The sequence below is a fragment of the Hemitrygon akajei genome, chromosome 9, assembly GCF_048418815.1.
Source record: "Hemitrygon akajei chromosome 9, sHemAka1.3, whole genome shotgun sequence".
NCBI classification, from domain to species: domain Eukaryota; kingdom Metazoa; phylum Chordata; class Chondrichthyes; order Myliobatiformes; family Dasyatidae; genus Hemitrygon; species Hemitrygon akajei.
Genome location: NC_133132.1, coordinates 52100859 through 52122877, shown reverse-complemented (window position 1 = coordinate 52122877; position 22019 = coordinate 52100859). Strand labels below are relative to the sequence as shown.

The following is a 22019-nucleotide window of genomic DNA, read 5'->3' as shown; positions in this document are numbered from 1 at the left end:
TTGATTGGTTGTCATTATGGAAACTCAACTGGGCATCAGTGAAAGTCACAGCGCCAGCAAATGTGTGGCATGCAAGAGAGTTCATAGAAGCGCGGTTTAATGTTAACAAGTCTATAAGCAGACGTGTAGACCTCGATCCCATTTATAGAAACATAGAAAATAGGTGCAGGAGTAGACCATTCGGCCCTTCGAGCCTGCACTGCCATTCAGTATGATCATGGCTGATCATCCAACTCAGAACCCTGTACCTGTTTTCTCTCCATACCCCCTGATCCCTTTAGCCACAAGGGCCATATCTAACTTCCTCTTAAATATAGCCAATGAACCGACCTCAACTGTTTCCTGTGGCAGAGAATTCCACAGATTTACCGCTCTCTGCGTGAAGAAGTTTTTCCTCATCTTGGTCCTGAAAGGCTTCCCCTTTTATCCTTAAACTGTGACCCCTCGTTCTGGACTTCCCCAGCATCGGAAACAATCTTCCTGCATCCAGCCTGTCCAATCCCTTTAGAATTTTATACGTTTCAATAAGATCCCCCCCCTCAATCTTCTAAATTCCAGCGAGTATAAGCCTAGTCGATCTAGTCTTTCTTCATATGGAAGTCCTGCCATCACCCTTGAGCCCAATTAGTCACACCTGTGGATCATCGTGGCTTGCTGGGGCTCAAGGAGGCGCACCTGATGCCCATCGGCTGGCGGTGTATATAGGGGGCTCTGGGACGGAGGAGGAGTCTATTCTGTTCCTCTGGTTGCCCTGGCTTGGAATTCCCCTTGTTAAAGATGAGTTCTTTGAGTAAGTCTGGCAGTCACCCTGGACCTAGTTCCCTTCCTATCCCTTGCCTCTGTTGGGTAAGTCAGGCTGGACTGCTGTTGCCTGGCGGGGGACTCTGCCCCTTTCCATCCCTTGGTGAACCTTCTTTGTACTCCCTCTATGGCAAGAATGTCTTTTTTCAGATTAGGGGACCAAAACTGCGCACAAGGCTCCAGTTGTGGTCTCACCAAGGCCTTGTACAACTGCAGCAGAACCTCCCTGCTCCTGTCCTCGAATCCTCTTGCTATGAATGCCAACATACCATTCACCTTTTTCACCGCCTGCTGTACCTGCATGCCCACTTGCAATGACTGGTGTACAATGACACCCAGGTCTCGTTGCACCTCCCCTTTTCCCAATCGGTCACCATTCAGATAATAATCTGTTTTCCTGTTCTTGCCACCAAGGTGGATAACCTCACATTTATCCACATTAAATTGCATCTGCCATGAATTTGCCCACTCACCTAACCTATCCAAGTCACCTTGCATCCTCTTAGCATCCTCCTCACTGCTAACACCGCCACCCAGCTTCATGTCATCCGCAAACTTGGAGATGCTGAATTTAATTCCCTCATCTAAATCGTTAATATATATTGTAAACAACTGGGGTCCCAGCACTGAGCCTTGCGGGACCCCACTAGTCACTGCCTGCCATTCTGAAAAGGTCCCGTTTATTCCCACTCTTTGCTTCCTGTCTGCCAACCAATTCTCTATCCACATCAATAGCATACCCCCAATACTGTGTGCTTTAAGTTTGCACACTAATCTCCTGTGTGGGATCTTGTCAAAAGCCTTTTGAAAATCCAAATATACCACATCCACTGGTTCTCCCCTATCAACTCTACTAGTTACATCCTCAAAAAATTCTGTAAGATTCGTCAGACATGATTTTCCTTTCACAAATCCATGCTGACTTTGTCCGATGATTTCACCGCTTTCCAAATGTGCTGTTATCACATCTTTGATAACCGACTCTAGCATTTTCCCCACCACCGATGTCAGGTTTAAGCTAACGCGGGCAAAATTCCAGACAATGCACGAAGTTTGCCACACTGCCAGTCAGTGATGAGACTCCCCCTCACAACATCACAATTGAGTTTCCATAATGACGACCAATCAGTTGACTGATAAGTGTGTAAAAGCCTAGTATTTGGAGGGCATGCCACAAATGAACAGCTCACAAATGATATTTCCTTGTGTGGTGATGAAACGTTTGCAAATGGAGAACAATCCAAACCCAACCTTGAATAGAGATACGTTGTGTTAGATTAATATGCTTTGAGAGGCTAATCAAGGCACACATTAAATCAAGCCTCCCAGGCAATCTTTACCCACTGCAGTTCCCCTACCAATAAAGACAAATGCGTTAGACCATTGCTCATTGACATTAACTCTGTGTTTGATACTATGATTCCAAGCAAACACATCTCCAAATCCCCACCTCCTTTGGCAACTGAATACCTGACTTTCTGACCAAAAGACAGCAATCTGTAACACCTCTGCCACAGTTATTCTCAACTCCAGCACCCCGTAATGATGCAGATGATGCCCCCATAGTGAGCTATGTTTCAGTGATGAGTCAGAGTACAGAAAGGAGATAAACAGCGCAGTGACGTGGTGTCATGGCAACAGCTTTTCCCTCGAATGTCAGCAAAACAAACAAACTGACCATTGTGCTCAGAAAGGTAGACAGTGCACCTTCTCCTGTTTACTTCATCGATGCTGAAGTTGAGAGGGTCGAAAGCTTCACGTTTTTAGGACTGAGCATTTTTAATAGCCTGTCCTGGTCCACCTCATTGATGCCATAGCTGAACACCTCTACTGCCTCAGTCGGCTAAAGAAATTTGGAAATTCCCATTTGACCAATTTTTTATTGATACACCATAGAGAGCATCCTGTCCAGATAGATCGTGGTTAGGTATGGCATCTAGTCGGTTCAAGGTCACACAAAACTGAAGAGAGTTGTGGACACAGATCAGCACGTCACAGAAACCAGCCTTCCCTCCACGGATCCCTTCTGCACTTGTCACTGCCTTGGTAAAGCAGCCAAGATAATCAAAGATCCTGCCCACCCAGTCCTTCTCTCCCTTCCCATTGGGTAGAAGCTACAGAAGACTAAAAGCATATCAGATTCAGATTCAGTTTATTGTCATTTTGAAACCACAAATACAATGCAGTTAAAAAATGAGACAACATTCCCCCAGAATGATATCACAAAAGCACATGATAAAACAGACTACACCAGAAAATCCACTTAATGTTTGGCAATCCCCAATCCAGAGTCCGGAGAGGCTGCAGCGTATTAATATCACGCTACCGTCTAGCGTGTTCCCTGGAAAGGAGCTCCAAATCCACCAGACAAAAACAAGACCAAAAACTAAAGCTACATAAGACCACATAATTACAACATATAGTTACAACAGTGCAAACAATAGCATAATTGATAAAAAAAAACAGACTATGGCACAGTAAAAATATACTACTAGGGTCAAAGACGTTTTCTGTCCAGCTGTAATACAACCTTTGAATGGTCCCATAAGGTAGACTCCTGATCTCAATCTGTCCCGCTGTAACTTGCACCTTGTAGTATACTTGCAATGCACTTTCTCTGTAGCTGTAACATTTCATTCTGCACTCAGCTTGGTTCACCTTGTACCCAAACAATAAGACTGATCAAAACCACCACCGACTAATCCATCTGCCACACCCTCACCACCTCTATTTTACCATTTCCTGTCAGAGTCACCTTATGTACCGACATTCCTGTGGCTAGTGTCCCTTTATGGGCATGCGATCAATGCCAGTAAGCAAAAGGTACATGGAGCCCATGTTGGGAACTCCTAGGCTAGAAAAACTCATCTGCAGGGGGAAAGAACGTTAGGTCGCATCTGCAAGGAAAGTGAAATGTGGCAAGCACTTCAGCTTAGCTAACTTTCTATAAGGACCTCCTCAACTCAAATTTGGAAACAAATCCAACTTTTGTCTTTGTGCATGACTTTGTGGCAGACCCATCATTTTCTTTTTAAGTGGTTATTTCTTGTGGTCTTATTTCCATGAGTTAGGTCGCCCTCCGGGCCCCGAGATGGAGAATTGTACGGACAGGGAATCATACTCGCTGGCTGCTGGCCTTGCGCTTGGAATGGTCTGTCTCGGGGTGAGTTATACTTCTGTCTTCAAAGTGCTGAGTTATTAGAGTACATGGCTTGTGGGGTGGAGCGACAAATCAGTCCTGTCTTAGCCTCCCCGTATTCATTGATGTATGTCTAATTTCTATAAAAAATATTTATTAAATCAGCCTTTTCAAGTAGATCATTTTAGACACGGTCAATTTTATTAGTAAAAATAAACATTTCTTATTGTCTTACCTTTAATTCTTTTGGCAATTATTTTAAATCCAGGACCTCTAATTATTGATGTACTTGCTCGAGGCAATAGAACTGCTCTGTCTAAACCTAAGAACTTAAAACTACCAATTTACTTTCTCTGGTCATAGGAGCATCATTTGAATTTTTCCAGCCATTCCTCAAATACACAATCCTGATAGAACAACACTGTATCCTCAAATCATTCCAGCTGTGCTGCTGAGTGACCAGAATTCATTTGTTAAGGCTTATTGACAGTTTGTAAAGTTCTGTCACTGAGATCTCTTTAAATTTTCTATGCTGGAATCAAAAATTAGTACAGCTTCATTCATCCCATTGAGTCTGTGCTAGTTCTTTCAAAGAGGTATGCAATTAATACTCCTTATTATTCTGTCAGTTCAGGCTACTGTTGACAAGACCAGCATTTATTGCCCATCCCTAATTGACTTTGAGAAGGTGTCATTGTGGAGGGAATTTCAGGATTCAGGCCTTGTAGTTATGAAGGCCACTTTATTAGATGCACCTATACACCAGCTCATTAATGCAAATATCTAATCAGCCAATCAGTTCGCAGCAACCCAATGCAGAAAAGCATGCAGGCATGGTCAGGAGGTGCAGTTGTTGTGCAGACCAAACATCAGAATGGAGAAGATATGTGATCTAAGTGACTTTGACTGTGGAATGATGGGTGGTTTGAGTATCTCAGAAACTGTTGATCTCCTGGGATTTTCACACACAGCAGTCTACAGAGCTTACAGAGAATGGTGAAAAACAAAAAAAAAATCCAGTGAGCGGCGGTTCTGTGGGCGAAAATGTGTTCAAGAGAGAAATCGGAGGAGAATGGCTGGAATGTTTCAAGCTGACAGGAAGGCGACAGTAACTCAGTGGTGTGCAGAAGAGCATCTCTGAGTGCACCACACGTCAAGCCTTGAAGTGGATGGGCTACAGCAGCAGAAGCCTTGGACATCCACTCCACGGCCACTTTTGTAGGTAATGGAGGTACCAGACAAAGAGGCCACTGAGTCAGTTTTTAAATCAGGCAGGTGTGCACCCCAGAGGAGAACTTGTAGGAAGTGGATTGTCCAAGTCATAGACACTACAGCACAGAAATAGGCCCTTCAGCCCATCTAGTCTGTGCCAATCGATTTATCTGCCTAGTCCCATTGACCTGCATCTGGACCATACCCCTCTCATCCATGCATTTATCCACATTTCTCTTAAATGATGAAATTGAACCCGCATCCACCACGTCCGCTTCACCTTCAAAGTGAAGGAATTCCCCTGCATGTTCCCTTTAAACAATTCACCGTTCACTCTTAATCCATGAACTTTAGTTCTAGTCTCACTCACCTTCAGTGGAAAAAAATGCTGCTTGCATATACCATATCTATACCCCTCATAATATTGTATGCCGCTGTCAAATCTCCCCTCATTCTTCTATGGTCCAAGGAATAAAGTCCTAACCTGTTCAATCTTTCCCTAAAACTCATGTTCTTACATCCTGACAACATCCTTGTAAATTTTCTCTCTGCACTCTTTCAATCTTATTGGCATCTTTCCTGTAGGTAGGCGATCAAAACTGCACACAACACCCCAAACTAGACCTCAGCTACGTTTTATACTGTATAACTTCAACATAATGTCCCAGCTCTGTACTCAATACATAATTGAGTATGTACTATCAATACCTATAAGTGTCTTTTTCCCAACAGAACATACATCAGCTAGTGGTGGAAACGATGATTATTCTGAATGGTAGTTGCGGCCCTATTCTACCAGAGTCTTTTATGGAAGCTGGTACTCAACCAGGCAAGTGGAGACTATTCCACTACACTCCTGACTTGTAAATGGTATCATTGTTTTTTCTGCATGTAAGTTTTTTTTTTAATCCTTACAATTTTCGTTTCTCCCTCAAATAATTGTCCAAACCCATTTGGGAAAATACTGTTTCTCCTGCCCTAACTTCAAACTTTTAATCCCTCATTACATAAAAAGGTTTTGTGCATGTTGCTTCAGCTTCTTTTCTCAATCATCTTAAATCTGTTCTTTTCAGAGGCTGCAGTTTCCTTATGTATTTAATTTAAGCCCTTAATGATTTTTGACGTCCCTACCCCTCATGATTAACCCCAGCTTCTGCCATCTACCTCTGTTTATGATCCCATGCTATTATCTTCTCTATTATTATCATGCACAGTTTCTTAATCCTCTTTTAGTGTAATCTTCACGTTTGTTTGCAATTGCTCATTCAGTAATTTCGCTATGAGCCCTTAAAGGTTTTCCTGTCCACCATGATGTGAAATGTAATAAAGACCTTTCGACCTATTGAGTTGGCACTACCATTCAATCATAGCTGATTAATTTTCAATCTCGTTCTCCTGCCTTCTACCTGTAACACCTGAGCCATATTCCAATGAAGAGCCTATCATTCTCTGCCTTAAATACACCTAAAGACTTGCTCTCTCTGGCAATGAAATCTGTAGATCTCTATTTAATGCATTCTGAATTGGATGCTGTTATTGAAAATAATTCTCACAGTACTCATGTACCATTTAGAACAGTGGTTCCCAACATTTTTATGCCTTGGGCCTATACCATTAACTGAGGGATCTGTGGGCCCCAGGTTGGGAACCCCTGATTTAGCAGGTAATTTATGATATTTAGTTCAAGAATTGTTAATATTCAAAGATCTGAGAAAATTAAACTTCTAAATAGATATTATTATAGATAATTTCTCCTGCATATGTCTTTTATATTTATCTGTCTGGCAAATGAAATTAGCAAAATTGGAAAACAAAATGGATTCCTATGCAATTTTCATCAGTATGAAACCATGAATACTGGCTTGAATTTGTTGGAGATTTCTAATAAAGTGGCAAGGAATAATAATGTTGACCTTTTCATACATTCGTATTTTACCATTCTGACTTCAAAGTCATCTTTTGGAAAGAGTTCAGCAATGAAGCAAGACTGTTGGTAGCACTTCAGCTAAGGCTTACAGAGCTGAATGTCTTCATTGCGGAGAGAGTATAGAAAAGGCAACAAGTTGAGAGATGCACGTGATGTAATTGTGACCACGGTGCAGTGAATTGAACTAAAGCTGCAGAGCATTGAGGCAGAATTTGAAAGTGAACCTGCACCTTCCCAATGGCCATGTGAAGATCTGAAAGAAATTAGTTCATCCTCTGCTGATGTCACCTTCCAACAAGAATTGAACAGCCGTCGAGTTGAGACTGAATATTGGGATAGAAGTTACAATAACTTGATCGAATTTTCATGGACAGACAAGGGCAATGAAGTGCTGTCGTTTTGCATAACTTGCCTCGAGCATGAGAAGGGTAAGCAAGCAGTATTGTTCCGTAAAGATCGTGGGCTTACTGGTTTCATTTGATTATCTTAGGGGATCAATTTATCTTTTCGGTTGCAGCAGAATTCTTGATGGTGCAGATTACATGTGGTCTGTAGCTGGGCAGAAAGCAATTTTCTGAACTGACAATTGCATATCTTTGAAGTAATGATGCCTTGTCTTGCAGCATGGGAGTAATCTCATTGGGATGTCTGACCTGAATGTCCCGGACCAGCTATACCAGTACATGGTAGGAGGCCACAGGCGTGCCCAGTCTGGAATCCTCAGAGAAAAGCACAAATCACCCAGTTATCAAATTAAGGTCTGTAATTCTGTTTTGCTCATAAGTTGTTGTGGATGCTATTGGACAAATGTTACAGAGCCCAAATGGCAGATTTAGAGTCTTAGAGACATACAACATGGCAACACACCCTTCAGCCCACCAGCTCTGTGCCAGCCATCCATCATCTATTTCGTTCTCTCTACATTCTCGCCCCCCCCCCCCCGCCCAAATTCTAGCACTCAGTAACACACGAATGACAATTAAGCTCACAAGCTGCACGACTTTGGGTAGAGGAGGAAACCAAAGCAAACAAGGGGCGAACATACAAACCCCACACAAAATAGCAGGCAAGGTCAGGACTGAACCCATATCTCTGGTGCTGTGAAGGAACAGCTCTCCTAGCTGTGCTGCTTCGAGGGTTTATATGTGAAATGAGTAAATATTGCATAGCATAAAGCAATGAATTTCAGATGGAGGCAATTCAACACATCATGCGTATGTATACTGACTCTCCGAAAATTGCTGTCCATTTATTCTGTCTGGGAAATTCTCCTGTTCTTTCTCAATACTTGTTTTATTTCAATTTTCTGTCTACTTCCTTAAAGAGTGTGTCTGCCACTATTTCTGGCAGGTATTCTGCCTACAAGAAATGCTTGTAAAAATAAATTTTTAAATATTTCATTCTAACCAGCCACCCCCCCCCCCCCCCAACTGCCTTGATCTTTTATTAATGATCATTCATTCCCACATATCCAGAAACTCCTGGTCCGCCTTCTCTGAACTTTTTTTGTCTTTATGGACAGGTTCCCTGCCCTTTTATTCTTACTTTGTTACTAAGAACTCATTTTGAGTTATCTTTGTGAATTTGTTCTGCATCCATTCCATTAAAAATGTCACTGGTTTAAAGGTCTTAAAGCCTAATTTACAATTAAGCTTAGTGGTTACCACAAAGACTTGGATTTAATCCCTGCTGCTGCCGGTTAAGGAGTTTGTACGTTCTCCCCGGGACTGCGTGCGTTTCCTCCGAGTGCTCCAGTTTCCTTCCACGGTCATTCTAAATTGTTTGATGATAAGGCTAGGGTTAAATCGGGGGATTGTTGGGTGGCGTAGCAAAGGGCCGGAAGGGCCTAATCCGTGCTGTATCCCAATAAACAAACAATCTAATTGCAGCTGACCTCATTGATGTTTAGCATGATCCTCACAACAAGACATGGATTCTTTTTAAACCTTCGAGCGCTTATTATCTTTAAGATTTTGAACGTTTGTCTGCTTCTCCACTTTTGGAGATGTGGACTGCTGTACTGGAAGTAGCATTTGATTTCATTGTTATTTCTTTCTGATTGTAATTCTGCTCTTTGACAGGAAGGGGACACTGTGAATGTGGATGTCACATGTCCTGGAGCCACCCTGGCACTAGCCTTACTCTATCTGAAAACAAACAACAGGTGTGGTATACGAGAGGTAACATACTGCAGCTAAGCTAGGGACTGTAATTGGACTTTACCACAATACTCATGCAATTCTTTGAAGCAGTTGTTTAATGTCCCTGTTCTTTCCTAATAGATCTGGGAAACTCTTCCTTTTGAGTATTTAATGCTGTTCTCTTAAAATTTATAATTAATGTGATTTTGCTATTTGTTCAGCCAGTAGATTCCATGTCACAGCTACTTTAAAGTGGATGTTTTTCTGACTCACCCAAATACTAAATGACGCCCAGTTCCCACTTCTCATTCCAACAGCAACACCTGTCCCGATTCTGACAAAGGGTTTTTGACCTAAATTATCTACTCCGTTCCTCTCTCCACTGTTGCTGCCTGACATATTTCAGCATGTTCCTTTTGTATTTAATATTCCCAGCATTTGTCTATAGTTTTAATTTTCCCACCTACTCCTTTACAGAGATCAATGATTTTGTTACATCCGTCATCCCTTTGCTTTTTGAAATATGCTTTTTGTCCCTGACAACAGAAATAAAATATCATTTAATTTGTTCACCATTTCTTTGTTTCCCTGTATAATTTCTCCTGATGTAGGCTGTAAAATCTAATGCCTGGTGTATTCCAGAGTATTTGACTTCAAAATGCAGTGGAATATAAGACCAAGAGTTGCCCATTTAACGCTTTGTACCATTTCATTCATTTAATTCATGGCTGAGTGGTGACCTTTCTCTTTCTACCTTTCTTAGCCCTAACCCTGTAAAAAGAAAAGACTTGTTTAACATAAATTGCTCAGTCCAAGTCTTAAAACAAACAGCGTTCAGAAATACGTATTCACTGGAGTTCAGAAGAACAAACATGATGCATTTTGGGAAGTTAAAGCAGGGCAGGACTTGCACGGTAAATGACAGAGTCATGAAAGATGTTGTAGAACGGAAGGGCCTGGAAGTACAGTTACATAGTCCACTGGAAGTGACAGCGCAAGTCGATAATGTGGTGAAGAAGATGAGTAACCTGCTTGCCTTCATCAGATGAGTCATTCAGGGAGGTGTCTGATTATCATGTTAAGCTGCATAGGACATTGGTGAGGGAGGGTTGTGCAGTTTTGGTCACCATGTTGTAGGGAGAATGGTTAACCTATAGAGCAGGGGTTCCCAGTCTGGAGTCATCCACAGATATAATGGTAGGGGTCCATGGCGCATAAAAGATTGAGAACCCCTGCAAGAGCATGCAGATATGATTCACAATGATGCTGGGACTGGTGAGCTCGAGTTATAAGGCGAGACTGGATCGTTCCGGGGCCTGTTTTCCAAGGCACAAGGGAGACTAAGAGGTGAATTTAGGATTATAAAATTATGAGGGCCATAGATGAGACGGGTTGTCAAGTGTCTTTTTCCAAGGATGGTTATGTCTAGAACCAGTTAGTATATTTTTGCAGTGAGAAGGGAAAGATTTAAAGGGGACCTGAGGGGGGGGGGGGGGGGGGGGGAAGCAGTTTTTCACATAGTGTGTGATGGATATATGGAACAAAACCAGTAGAGGAAGTGGTAGAGGTGTATTCAAATAGGTTTAAAAGAAATTTGAACAGATTCAGAGATTGTAAAGTTTTTAGGGAGAAAATGGGTCAAGTGTAGGCAAATGAGACTGGGTTAAAAAGGCAACTCGGTCAGCATGGACAAGTTTTAATTGAAGGGCCTGATTCCATGCTGTATGATCTCTACTGAAACATGTAATAATCTTCAGAGTCGTGAAAGGGTGGCTATGTAGAAAACATTTACTCTTGTGAGAAAATCTAGAAGTAGGGGTGACTGTTTAGAAATAACAATTGCACAATTAAGACAGGGATGAGGAGCTTTGGAACACTTGTTTGAAGCAAGAATTTTTGAATGTTTTGAAGTTAGATGGAAGCTTGATATGCAAGGGAGGTAAAGGTTGGGAGATAAAGCTTGGCAAGGTGGGAATGCAACATTGAAGCTTTGATTTTATTAAACAATGCAGTAGGTATGTGGTCTGCTCCTGCTTTTAATTCTTATGCTTGTAGAGGGCCACTAAATGGAAAAAGAGTGTGAGTTCCAAAGTTTTATCATTCTTTGTATGATTCTGAACTCGTGAATGACCAAACTCCCATTTTCAGCTTTGATCCATGGTCATTAACCCTACGACCAGCGAAATTAATTTTTCTCTATCTTTCCTATTGATTCCTTTGATATTGAAACATTCGATCAGTTGGCAGGGAATCCACAGTACAAGCCTTCCACTGTGATTACTTGAGTTCTTTTTTTAATTACCCATTCCTAGTTCCTCTCAATTAGCGAATCCATTTTGCTCAACACCTTCTCCATGCACTCATCCCAAATTTATCGATTGCCTCAGTTTTCCAAACCTCCAGGTCTCTGTCTTGAATGTACTCAGTGATTGAGTCTCCATGGTCCTCCGCATGAAAGAATATCTTCTCATCTGATCCCTTATTTTGGGACTGTAACCTCTGGTTCTGCTCTTTTCAGCTGGGGAAGTATCATCTCTGAGCCTTTTCTGTTGTCCTGTAAGAACTGTATATAGTTCAGTGAGATCACTTACCATCCTTCGTAACAAGAGAATATATTGATATCCTCTCCTCTTCCAAGAATCTCAGCATCTTGAGGGCTCAATTTGAGAATCTTAGTTACATTCCATCTTTCCTTCACAAACATTCCAGGTGTGTTCTCATTAAGGCCGATGTAATTGCAGTAAGATGTCTTTCAGTTCTACTCAAATACTCTTGTGTTAAAGGCTAATCTTCTAGTTGCCTCTGTAATTGCTTGCTAAACCTGCTTATTAGCTTTTGCTGATTTGCTTACCAGCTCCCTCTGAACACCAACATTTCAGTCTCTGGCTGTTTAAAATATATTAAAAATATATCAAGTAGTTTGGCAAAAGTGACCTCTTTCTGCAGTATATTTTATCTGCCATGTCCTAATCAATTTGCCTAGCCTTTCTATGTCCCCAAAGTCTTTCTACATCCTCCTCACAATTCACACCACCTCCCAGCTCTGTTTCACTTGCCAGTTTTACAAATAATTTCAGAACCTGTAAAAGGTCAGAACAAACAGTGTTTTACTGAATGTTATTATCAGTAAAATTTGACAATAGACAATAGGTGCAAGAGTAGGCCATTCGGCCCTTTGAGCCAGCACCACCATTCAATGCGATCGTGGCTGATCATCCACAATCAGTACCCCATCCCTGCCTTCTCCCCATATCCCTTGACTCCGCTATCTTTAAGAACTCTATCTAATTCTTTTGTCTGATATTACAGTTTGCCCTAGTTATGTACTGTACCTGTGCATTGAGTTGTTAATTTAAACTGACTCATTAAACCTACTTTATCTGGCAAAAGCTGGATGTTAAGATTTAACTCTAGTATAAAATAAACTTAGCACAGTAATGAAATTTACAATTTCCTTTTAAGTAGCTGTCAGTTCTAGTTACATTAGCTTTGGGATGGTTAAAGAGTAGTACATTTGCAAATTTTACCCTGCAGTTCCCAGCTTTATAGTGGAGTCTGAAACTTGGGCAGAGAAAGATACAGCATTTCATGATTAGACTTTATACACCTTCAAATTTTATTGCTAAGATTACTCCGTAAGTTCAAGATACATCTGAATCCACGGTTGCTGAAACTAACCAAAGCAGCAGCAGGCTTTATATTCTCTCATTCCACCTCCTCATTCCTGTTTTTGGCACCCCTGAATGTCAAGTACTTCGACACAAGAACTGGAACTACTCATCTACTTCAATATTTATGGACAAACTCAACCTCTTGCTTCTGCAGTGAGTGGTTTCCACCTGCTTCAAAAAGGTATCTATCGTACTGGAGCCCAAGAAGAACATGGTGATTTGCATCAATCGTACCATCCACTGGCACGTGAACCAACTGTAATAAAGTGCTTTGAGAGCTTGGTTATGGTGCAAATCAGCTGCTACCTTAGAGGTGACCTGGATCTACTCTAATTAGCTCTCCACCACAACAGGTCAACAGTAGAGATGATTTTTCTGGCTCTTCGCTCTGCTCTGAACCAGCTGGACAACAAGAACTTTCCATATATTAGAAACACAAGAAAATCTGTAGATGCCAGAAATGCAAAGCAACACACGCACGCACGCACGCACACACGCACGCACACACACACACACACACCATCTATGGAAAAGAGTAAACAGTCGACAATTCGGGCTGAGACTCTTCATCAGGATTAGAAAGAAAGGGGAGAAGTCAGGACTTCTTGTACATTAGGCTGCTTTTCATTGACTACAACTTGGCATGCAACACAATCATCCCATCAAACCTCATCAAGCTTAAAGGCCTGGGCCTCTGTACCTCCCGTTGTTATGGAATACTCAATTTGTTCATTGGCATACCGCAGACAGTGAGGATTGGTAACCTCTGCTCTGTACAAGTCAGCACAGATACACTTCAAGGTTGAGTGCTTAATGCCCATTCTTCAACCTGTGCACATATAACTGTGTGGCTAGCCACAGCTCCAATGGGATCTTCACGTTTGCCCAGAACAGTACTTTTGTTGGACAAATCTGAGGTGGTAAGAATTCAGCTTACCAGAGTGAGATGGGTATCTAGCTGAATAATTGCACAGAACAATCTCCCATACAACATCATTAACTAGAGAGCTGATTTCTGAGTTTAGCGAATGGAAGGAGTGCTAACATGTCCCAGTCAACATTGGAGAACTGGCAGTGGAAAGATTCAGCAGCTTTAAGTTCTTGGGTGTTTACATATTAGATAACCTGCCCTGGGCCCGACACATGGATGCAGCGCATGGATCCAATCATAAGGAAAGTGTCCTTGCATAGTTTGAGGAGGTTCAGCTTGTCAAAAAACACTCTTAACAAATGTCTACAGATACACAATTGAAAGTAAACTGGCTGCTTGCTTCATGGCCTGGTACAGTACTTTCATAAGAAGCTGCAGTGTGTAATGGACTCTGCCCATCCTGGGCACAACCCTCCCCACCATTGGTAGTATATACAGGAGAGACAGCCTCAAGAAGGTAATGTCTATCATAAAAGATCCCCACCATATGGGCCATGCCATCTTTTCATGGCTTCCATCTGGCAGGAGGTACAGAAGACTGAAGTCCCACACCACTAGGTTCAAGAACAGCTACTTCCCTTCAACCTTCCAGTACTTGAACCAGCCGGCAAATCCCTCACCAGCACAGTTCAGCAACATAAAGACCAACTTGCACTAAAAAGTGCTTTTTTGATTCAGTTGTGTTTCCTTGTAAAAATTGTGTTTAATTTATGCTTAATATGTTATTTTAATGTGAGCATTGCTTGTCTGGTGCGATGTGCCTGTGTTGCTGCCACAAGTAAGTTTATTATTACATCTGTGTGTGAATTTTCTTGTACATGTGGCAATAAACTCAGCACTGACTAAATCCCTGTCAGTAATTCTCAAACCCAAGTAGGACAAATGTTGCAAGTGCAGCATGTGCACACCAATGACCCTTCATGATACACACACACACACACACACACACACACACACACACACACACACACACACACACACACACACACACACACACACACACACACACACACACACAGAAACACTCACACGCACACACACACACAGACACACACATGCACACACACACACACACACACACACACAGAGAAACACACACGCACACACGCACACACACACACACCTCTGTTCCCTCTCCACTGATCCATTTAAATCCCAGAACTCTCCATCCAATAGTTCCTTTAGTAGCTTCAAGAGGACAACAATTACAGTTCAAGGTGGCAGCTCCACTCCACCACCTTCTCAAGAGCTGTTAAGGATGGGCAGTTAATGTTGCATTATCTGTTATGCCCACATCCCAAAAAGTGGAATTTAAAACAAAATTCTCAGTAGGTGGTCCTCCTGTTCCTTGTTACTACAGAGGCAGCTGCTGATGGATGGGAGCTTCGGATTAGAGCTAGTTAGTTGACTGTTCCACTTCTTCCTCTTAGGCACCTGAAACTGTGAAGGAGAAATATGTGCACAGTAAAGTAAGCCTGTGTGAGACTAAATGAAAGGTCCTAACCAATAACAAGGCAAATAATGCTGCATCTGAATGTGAGACTGTTCTTAAGAATGAATAGTGAAGTTTCAAGCAGTGTATGGCTTTAAGCAGATGTTCTATTTTAGTCAAAGTGTGGGAAGATAGGAAGATTTTTAGATGGGTGAGGAATGTGTGGTATCTCATTTTGAGTTTCTCTCCATTACAGATGGGAGATTTCTGGTTTAGCTCCCTTTTTTCTTTCCATTACTCATGGAGTGGTCAGCACGGGTTCATGAGTTATGAACGGCAAAATAATACTACTGTGACTGAACAATGGAAGTCAAAGCTAATGTAAAAGCAATAGAAAGGGCATATAACAAGTAAAAATTTGTCGGAAGACAGAGGATTGGGAAGCTTTTATAACCCTACAGAGAGCAACTAGAAGAATTATTAGGAGGGAAAAGTTAAAATATGAAAGCAAGCTAGCAAACAATATCAAAATGGAGAGTAAAAGCTTTTTCAAGTCTGTATAAAATAAATGAGAGATGAGAGTGGAAATAGGACTGCTAAAAATTGCGGCCAGAGAAATAATAACGGGGGACAAGGAGGTGGCAGATGAACTAAATAAATATTATGCACCAATCTTCACTGTGGAAGACACTAGCAGTGTGCCAGATGTTGAATGATGCGAGGGAAGAGAAGTGAGTGCAGTTGCTATTACAAGGGAGAAGGTGCTCAAAAAGCTGAAAGACCAAAGGGTACACCTGGACCTGGGCCAGATGATCTGCACCCCTATGTTTCTGAAAGAGGTAGCAGTAGAAATTGTGGAGGCATTAGTAATGATCTTTTAAGAATATTGGACTCTGGCATGGTGCCAGAGGACTAGAAAATTGCAAATGTCACTCCACTCTTTAAGAAAGGAAATTATAGACCAGTTATCCTGACCTCAGTGGTTGGAAAGATGTTGGAGTCAATAGTTAGGGATGAGGTTATGAAGTAGTTGGTGACACAAGACTAGATGGGACAAAGTCAGCATGGTTTCCTGAAGGGAAAATCTTGCCTTACAAACCTGTTGGAATTCTTTGAGGAGATTACAAGAGGGATAGGTAAAGGGGATGCAGTGGATGTTGTTTATTTGGACTTCCAGAAGGCCTTTGACAAGGTGCCACACATGAGACTGCTTACCAAGCTAAGTGCCCTTGGACGATTCCAGGAATGAAAGGGTTATCATCCGCGGAACATTTGATGGCTCTAGGTCTTTACTCGCTGGAATTTAGGAGGATGAGGGGTTTCTCATTGAAACCTTTTGAATGTTGAAAGGCCTAGACAGAGTAGATGTGGAAAGGATGTTTCCCAAGGTGGGGGAGTCTAGGAAAGGAGGACACAGCCAGAGGATAGAGGGACGTCCATTTAAAACAGAGATGTGGAGAAATTTCTTTAGCGAGAGGGTGGTGAATTTGTGGAATTTATTACCACAGGCAACTGTGGAGGCCGAGTTACTGGGTATATTTAAGGCAGAGCTTAATAGGTTTTTGATTGGATATGGCATCAAAGGTTACGGGGAGAAGGCCAGGGAGTCGGGTTGAGGAGCAGAAGAAAAGATCAGCCATGATTGAATATAGAACATACAAATGTACAGCATGTTACAGGCCCTTTGGCCCACAACCTATGCTAGAAACTACCTAATTTCCTTACCACATAGACCTCTATTTTTCTAAGCTCCATGTACCATCTACAAGTCTCTTAAACAACCCTATTGTATCCACCTCTACCATTGTCGCTGGCAGTGCATTCCATGCACCCACCACTCTTGTGTGAAAAACTTAACCTGTGACATTTCCCTTGTACCTACTTCAAAGCACCTTAAAACTCTGCCCCCTCATGTTAGCCATTTCAGCCCCGGGATAAAGCCTCTGGCCATCCACACAATCACTACCTCCACCTGTCATTGAATAGCAGAGCAGACTTGATAGGCCAAATGGCCTAATTCTGCTCTTCTTTCTTATGGAATAGTCATTAGATTATAAAATGGTACAATAGCCAGTAGGTCAACGCTATCTGGAAAGAGAAGCAAAGTAAACATTTTGAGTTGATCACATTTCTAGATGAACCTGAAATTTTTTTGCTCTGTTTCCCTGTTGAAAGATACTGCTCAGTTTGCTGATCATTTCCAGCACTTTATGATTTATTACAGTGATTTATACTTTATATCATCCTCTGATATCTGTGGCACATTCTTCTATGGTAAACCTTTCATACTTTTGAAAAATGACTCTTGTATCCATGACAGGCAATGTTGAATAGCTAACTCATCTTCTATGTTGCATAGATCGATTGCTGACTGGCTTCGAGTCCCAGACACTCAGTACTTGTTGGACTTTGTGAAGCCAGAATTTCTTCTAATGCGAGTAAGTAAATAAACTTGAACAAGTTATGTGAAGTGAATTCTTGTGATAATGCTGTTTGCCTAAACTGAACTGGAGAAATGTCCTTGTTTGTTAGAATGAAATCAACATAGACAAGCTTTGTATTTACTAGAAATGTGCAGAGAAAGATTGAACATGGTGTGCAGATAAAGGGCCGAGGACATTATGTACGGAATGGATTTCAAAAGGGTGTATTTAGTTATGCTTAAATTGGACAAGATGTTAAAGAAAATTAGCTGAGGCAGCTGGGGCAAAAGGATGTGCTTGGGCTTGTCAGAATTTTTTTGGAGTGATTTGTTCTGAAGTGATATGAATAATTCAGACATAAAAAACTTGAGGAATGTGATTTGAAGTTTGTTACTGATACCATATTGTCTGGCGTAAAGTGAAGCATGTGAGGAAGAATGCAGAAGGTGGTGAGAGAATTTGTAGAACGGGTGACTCCATTTACTAAAAAAAAGTACAGAATTATGCATCTCTTAAATGATAGTGCAATAGAACTGAGGAACCACGAGATACTGATGCAAGGAGCTGTCATTTCTTCTATTAAGTGAACAGGTGGAAAGATAAAGCATACCTGATGCTTTTCTTTACATGATCAGAATCAGGTTTGTTATCACTGACATATCATGAACTTTGTTTTGTGGCAACAGTACATTGCAAGGCATAGAAGTTACTATAAGTTACATAAATATATATAAATAATTAGTGCAAAAGAGGAACAGTGAGTTACTGTTCAAGGACGGTTCAGAAATATGATGTCAGAACGGAAGAAACTGTTCCTAAAATGTTAAGTATGGGTCTTCAGGCTCCTATGACACCTTCCCAGTGGTGGTAATGAGGAGAGGGCATGTCCTGGAGGGTGAGGGTCCTTAATGATGGATGCCCCCTTCCTCAGGCACCTCCTTTGAACATGTCCCCAGTAGTGGGGTTGGCTGAGTTTGCAACCCTATGCAGCCTCTTTTAATTCTATGCAATGGACCCTCCATACCAAGCAATACCTGTCAAAGTCTATAGAAGTTTGCTATAGTCTTTAGTGACAAACTAACGCTTTTTAAACTCCGAATGAAAGATAGTCACTGGGTGCCATCTTCATGACTGTATCAATGTGTTCGTTCCAGGACAGAGCCTCTGAGATGTTGACGCCTCGGAACTTGAAGCTACTCACCTTTCCACCACTGACCCCTCAATTAGGTCTTGTCTGCTTTCTCCTGACTTCCCTTTCCTGAAGTCTACAATCAGTTCCCTGGTCTTGCTGTTGTTGAGTGCAAGGTTGTTGTGGCAACACCAATTTCAGTCACTGAAAGTGAGCAAACAGGTACAGCAGGCAGTGAGGAAAGCTGATGGCATGTTGGCCTTCATAACAAGGGGAGTTGAGTATAGGAGCAAAGAGGTCCTTCTGCAGTTGTACAGGGCCCTGGTGAGACCACACCTGGAGTATTGTGTGCAGTTTTGGTCTCCAAATTTGAGGAAGGACATTCTTGCTATTGAGGGAGTGCAGCGTAGGTTCACGAGGTTAATTCCCGGGATGGCGGGACTATCATATGTTGAAAGATTGGAGCGACTGGGCTTGTATACATTGGAATTTACTTTGTAGAAGGATGAGAGGGGATCTGATTGAAACATGTAAGATTATTAAGGGATTGGACATGCTAGAGGCAGGAAACATGTTCCCGATGTTGGGGGAGTCCAGAACCAGAGGCCACAGTTTAAGAATAAGGGGTAGGCCATTTAGAACAGAGTTCAGGAAAAACTTTTTCACCCAGTGAGTTGTGGATCTATGGAATGCTCTGCCTCAGAAGGCAGTGGAGGCCAATTCTCTGGATGCTTTCAAGAAAGAGTTAGATAGAGCTCTTAAAGATAGTGGAGTCAAGGGATATGGGGAGAAGGCAGGAACGGAGTACTGATTGTGGATGATCACATTGAATGGCGGTGCTGGCTCGAAGGGCCGAATGGCCTGCTCCTGACGGTCTATTAACACCGTCCAACCAGCTGATCTACCCAGTATGCCTCTTCGTCACCATCTGAGATTCCGCTGATGTGAGTAATGTCATCAGCAAGAGAAAAGATATGGTTTAAAAGCGTACAATGTACAAGTCAACATACGATGAATTCCACCCCCGTAGGTTTGAATTCCACCCCCATAGAAAAAATATTTTAACTGTTCTGACTTCATTCCTGTTCCTTCACTCAAATGTCATACTTTTTGAATTGGACACTAATCCTGAAATTAAATGTGAATGCCTCACTGTCTAAGTAGAGTTTCTGTTCACAAATTCATTTATCCATGCTGTCTCATCCGTGGAACGTAGTCCAGCACAGGAACAAGCCCTTCGGATCACGATGTGGTGACACACCAGGAATTAAATGCTTAACTAAGCTAATTTCTTCTGTCTACACAGTGTCCATATCCATCTATTCCCTGCACATTTATGTGTCTGTCTACAAGTCTCTTGTATGCCTCAGTCATAGTGGCTTCACCAGCACCCTGGTACCATGCTCCAAACACCCTCCCTTTGGTGTAAAATAAACTTGTCCTGAACATCGTTAAACTTGCTCCTTCTCACTTTAAATGCATCCCGTCTAGTATTTTAACCCTGGAAGAAAGATACCATTCTATAATATGCCACTCGTAATCTTATAAACCTGTATCAGATTATATCACCTATAGGCTTTCTTGGTCCAATCACATTGATGTCATGGCCAAGAAAATGCACCAATTCCTCTACTACTTCATGAGGCTAAAGAAATCTGGTATGTCCCCGTCAACCTTAACTAACTTCTAGCAATGCACCATAGAAGTTATTCTGTCTGGATACATAATGACTCGGTAAGGCAACTGCTCTGCACATGACAGCAAGGGAATCACGGAGGTAGGGATCACTGTGGAAAGCAAAAATTGGGCAGAGGGCAAAGATGAGTTTGGTGGTAAAGATGGTGCAAGTTGTGGAGAATGATGTGTTGGATGCAGAGGCTCATCAGGACATCACGAGGACAAGGGGAACTCTATCCCTGTTAAAGTAGTGTGAAGATGGCGTGAGCACAGATGTCTGGGAAATAGAGGAGATGTGGGTGAGGGGAGAATCTGTGGTGGAGGAAGGGAAGTCCTGTGCTTTGAAGAAGAAGGACATCTCTGATGTCCTGGGAAGGAAAGCCTCATCCTGGGAACAGATGTGGTGGAGGCAAAGAAACTGAGAAAAGGGAATAATGTTTCTACACGAGACAGGGTGAGAAGAGGTATCGTCCTGATAACCGTTAGAATCGGCGGGTATATAAAATATATCGGTAAACAATTTATCATCAGAGTTCGAGAAAAGGTAGAGAGGCATCAGAAATAGAACAATTGGATGTAAGGGCAGGGTGGAAGTTGGAAGAAAGGTTGATGAAACAGGTTGTTAGAGTTAAGAATTGCCAAAGAATCGGTGCTGCATTTTCCCTTGAAGGCTTTACATGTCTGGTGCTGAGATTGAGGATGATGTCAACTGCCCAATAGAGCGTAATTAGGACCCAAGGGTGGGGATGTTGCAGATTTTCAATATAAATTTCTTTCGAACCTGGGGAGAGGATGCTGATATTGCAGATTTTCAAATAAATTTCTTTGGAGCCAGGTCCCACTGGCTGATGCACTCAACTGAGCACTGTATTTTTACTTATTTAGCGATAGGCTGCAGTGTTGACCCTTCCAGCCCTTCAAACCATGCTGCCTCAGCAACCCCAACAAACTAGACTTAACCCTAACCTAATCGTGGGACAGTTTACAATGTCCAATTAACCAATCCTGTGGGAGGAAACCGGAGCGCCCAGGGAAAACTCACATTCCCTGGGGAGAACGTACAGAGGATGCCGGGTTGAACCTCAAGCTCCGACGCCCCGAGCTGTAATAGCGTTGTGGCTAACCGCTACACCACCAATTCACCACCCTGTTCAAAGAGCTGCAGTTAATTCCACCTGTATTTTTTCATTGTTAACATTTAATTCAGTGGGTGCTCACCTAATTCCATGCTTGGAGATTTTACCAAACCTTTAAAGCAAGGCTAGCACAATTAGTTTTAGAAAGGTTATGCAGGTCCTGAGAGTACAGGAAAGATTCACTAAATTGATTTGAGGCATGAGAGATTTCAGCCGCAAAGTTGGAAAGGAGCAGCTGGAATTATTCACCTTGAAGTAAAGGAAGTTTGGGGAAGATTTGATGGAGAGGTACAAAATGAGAAAGATTCAGAACATGGTGGCTGGGGTAGCAAGTAACAGTCATTTCAACAAAGAGCCAAGCAATGACCAATTCCAACAGGAGATTCTTCAATCACCTGTT

The 22019-nt window shown here is 42.1% G+C and overlaps 1 protein-coding gene across 2 annotated transcripts in view; it reads left to right on the top strand.

Annotated features, from left to right (window-relative positions):
- Positions 1-22019, top strand: part of anapc1 (anaphase promoting complex subunit 1) — a 231177-nt gene that overhangs the window by 142615 nt on the left and 66543 nt on the right. For both annotated transcript variants that reach the window (XM_073055963.1, XM_073055962.1), the window contains 4 exons: positions 3873-3964; positions 7703-7837; positions 9161-9243; positions 17614-17692. In XM_073055963.1, the coding sequence (XP_072912064.1) occupies positions 3873-3964; positions 7703-7837; positions 9161-9243; positions 17614-17692 (389 nt within the window). The remainder of the gene's footprint in view (positions 1-3872; positions 3965-7702; positions 7838-9160; positions 9244-17613; positions 17693-22019) is intronic.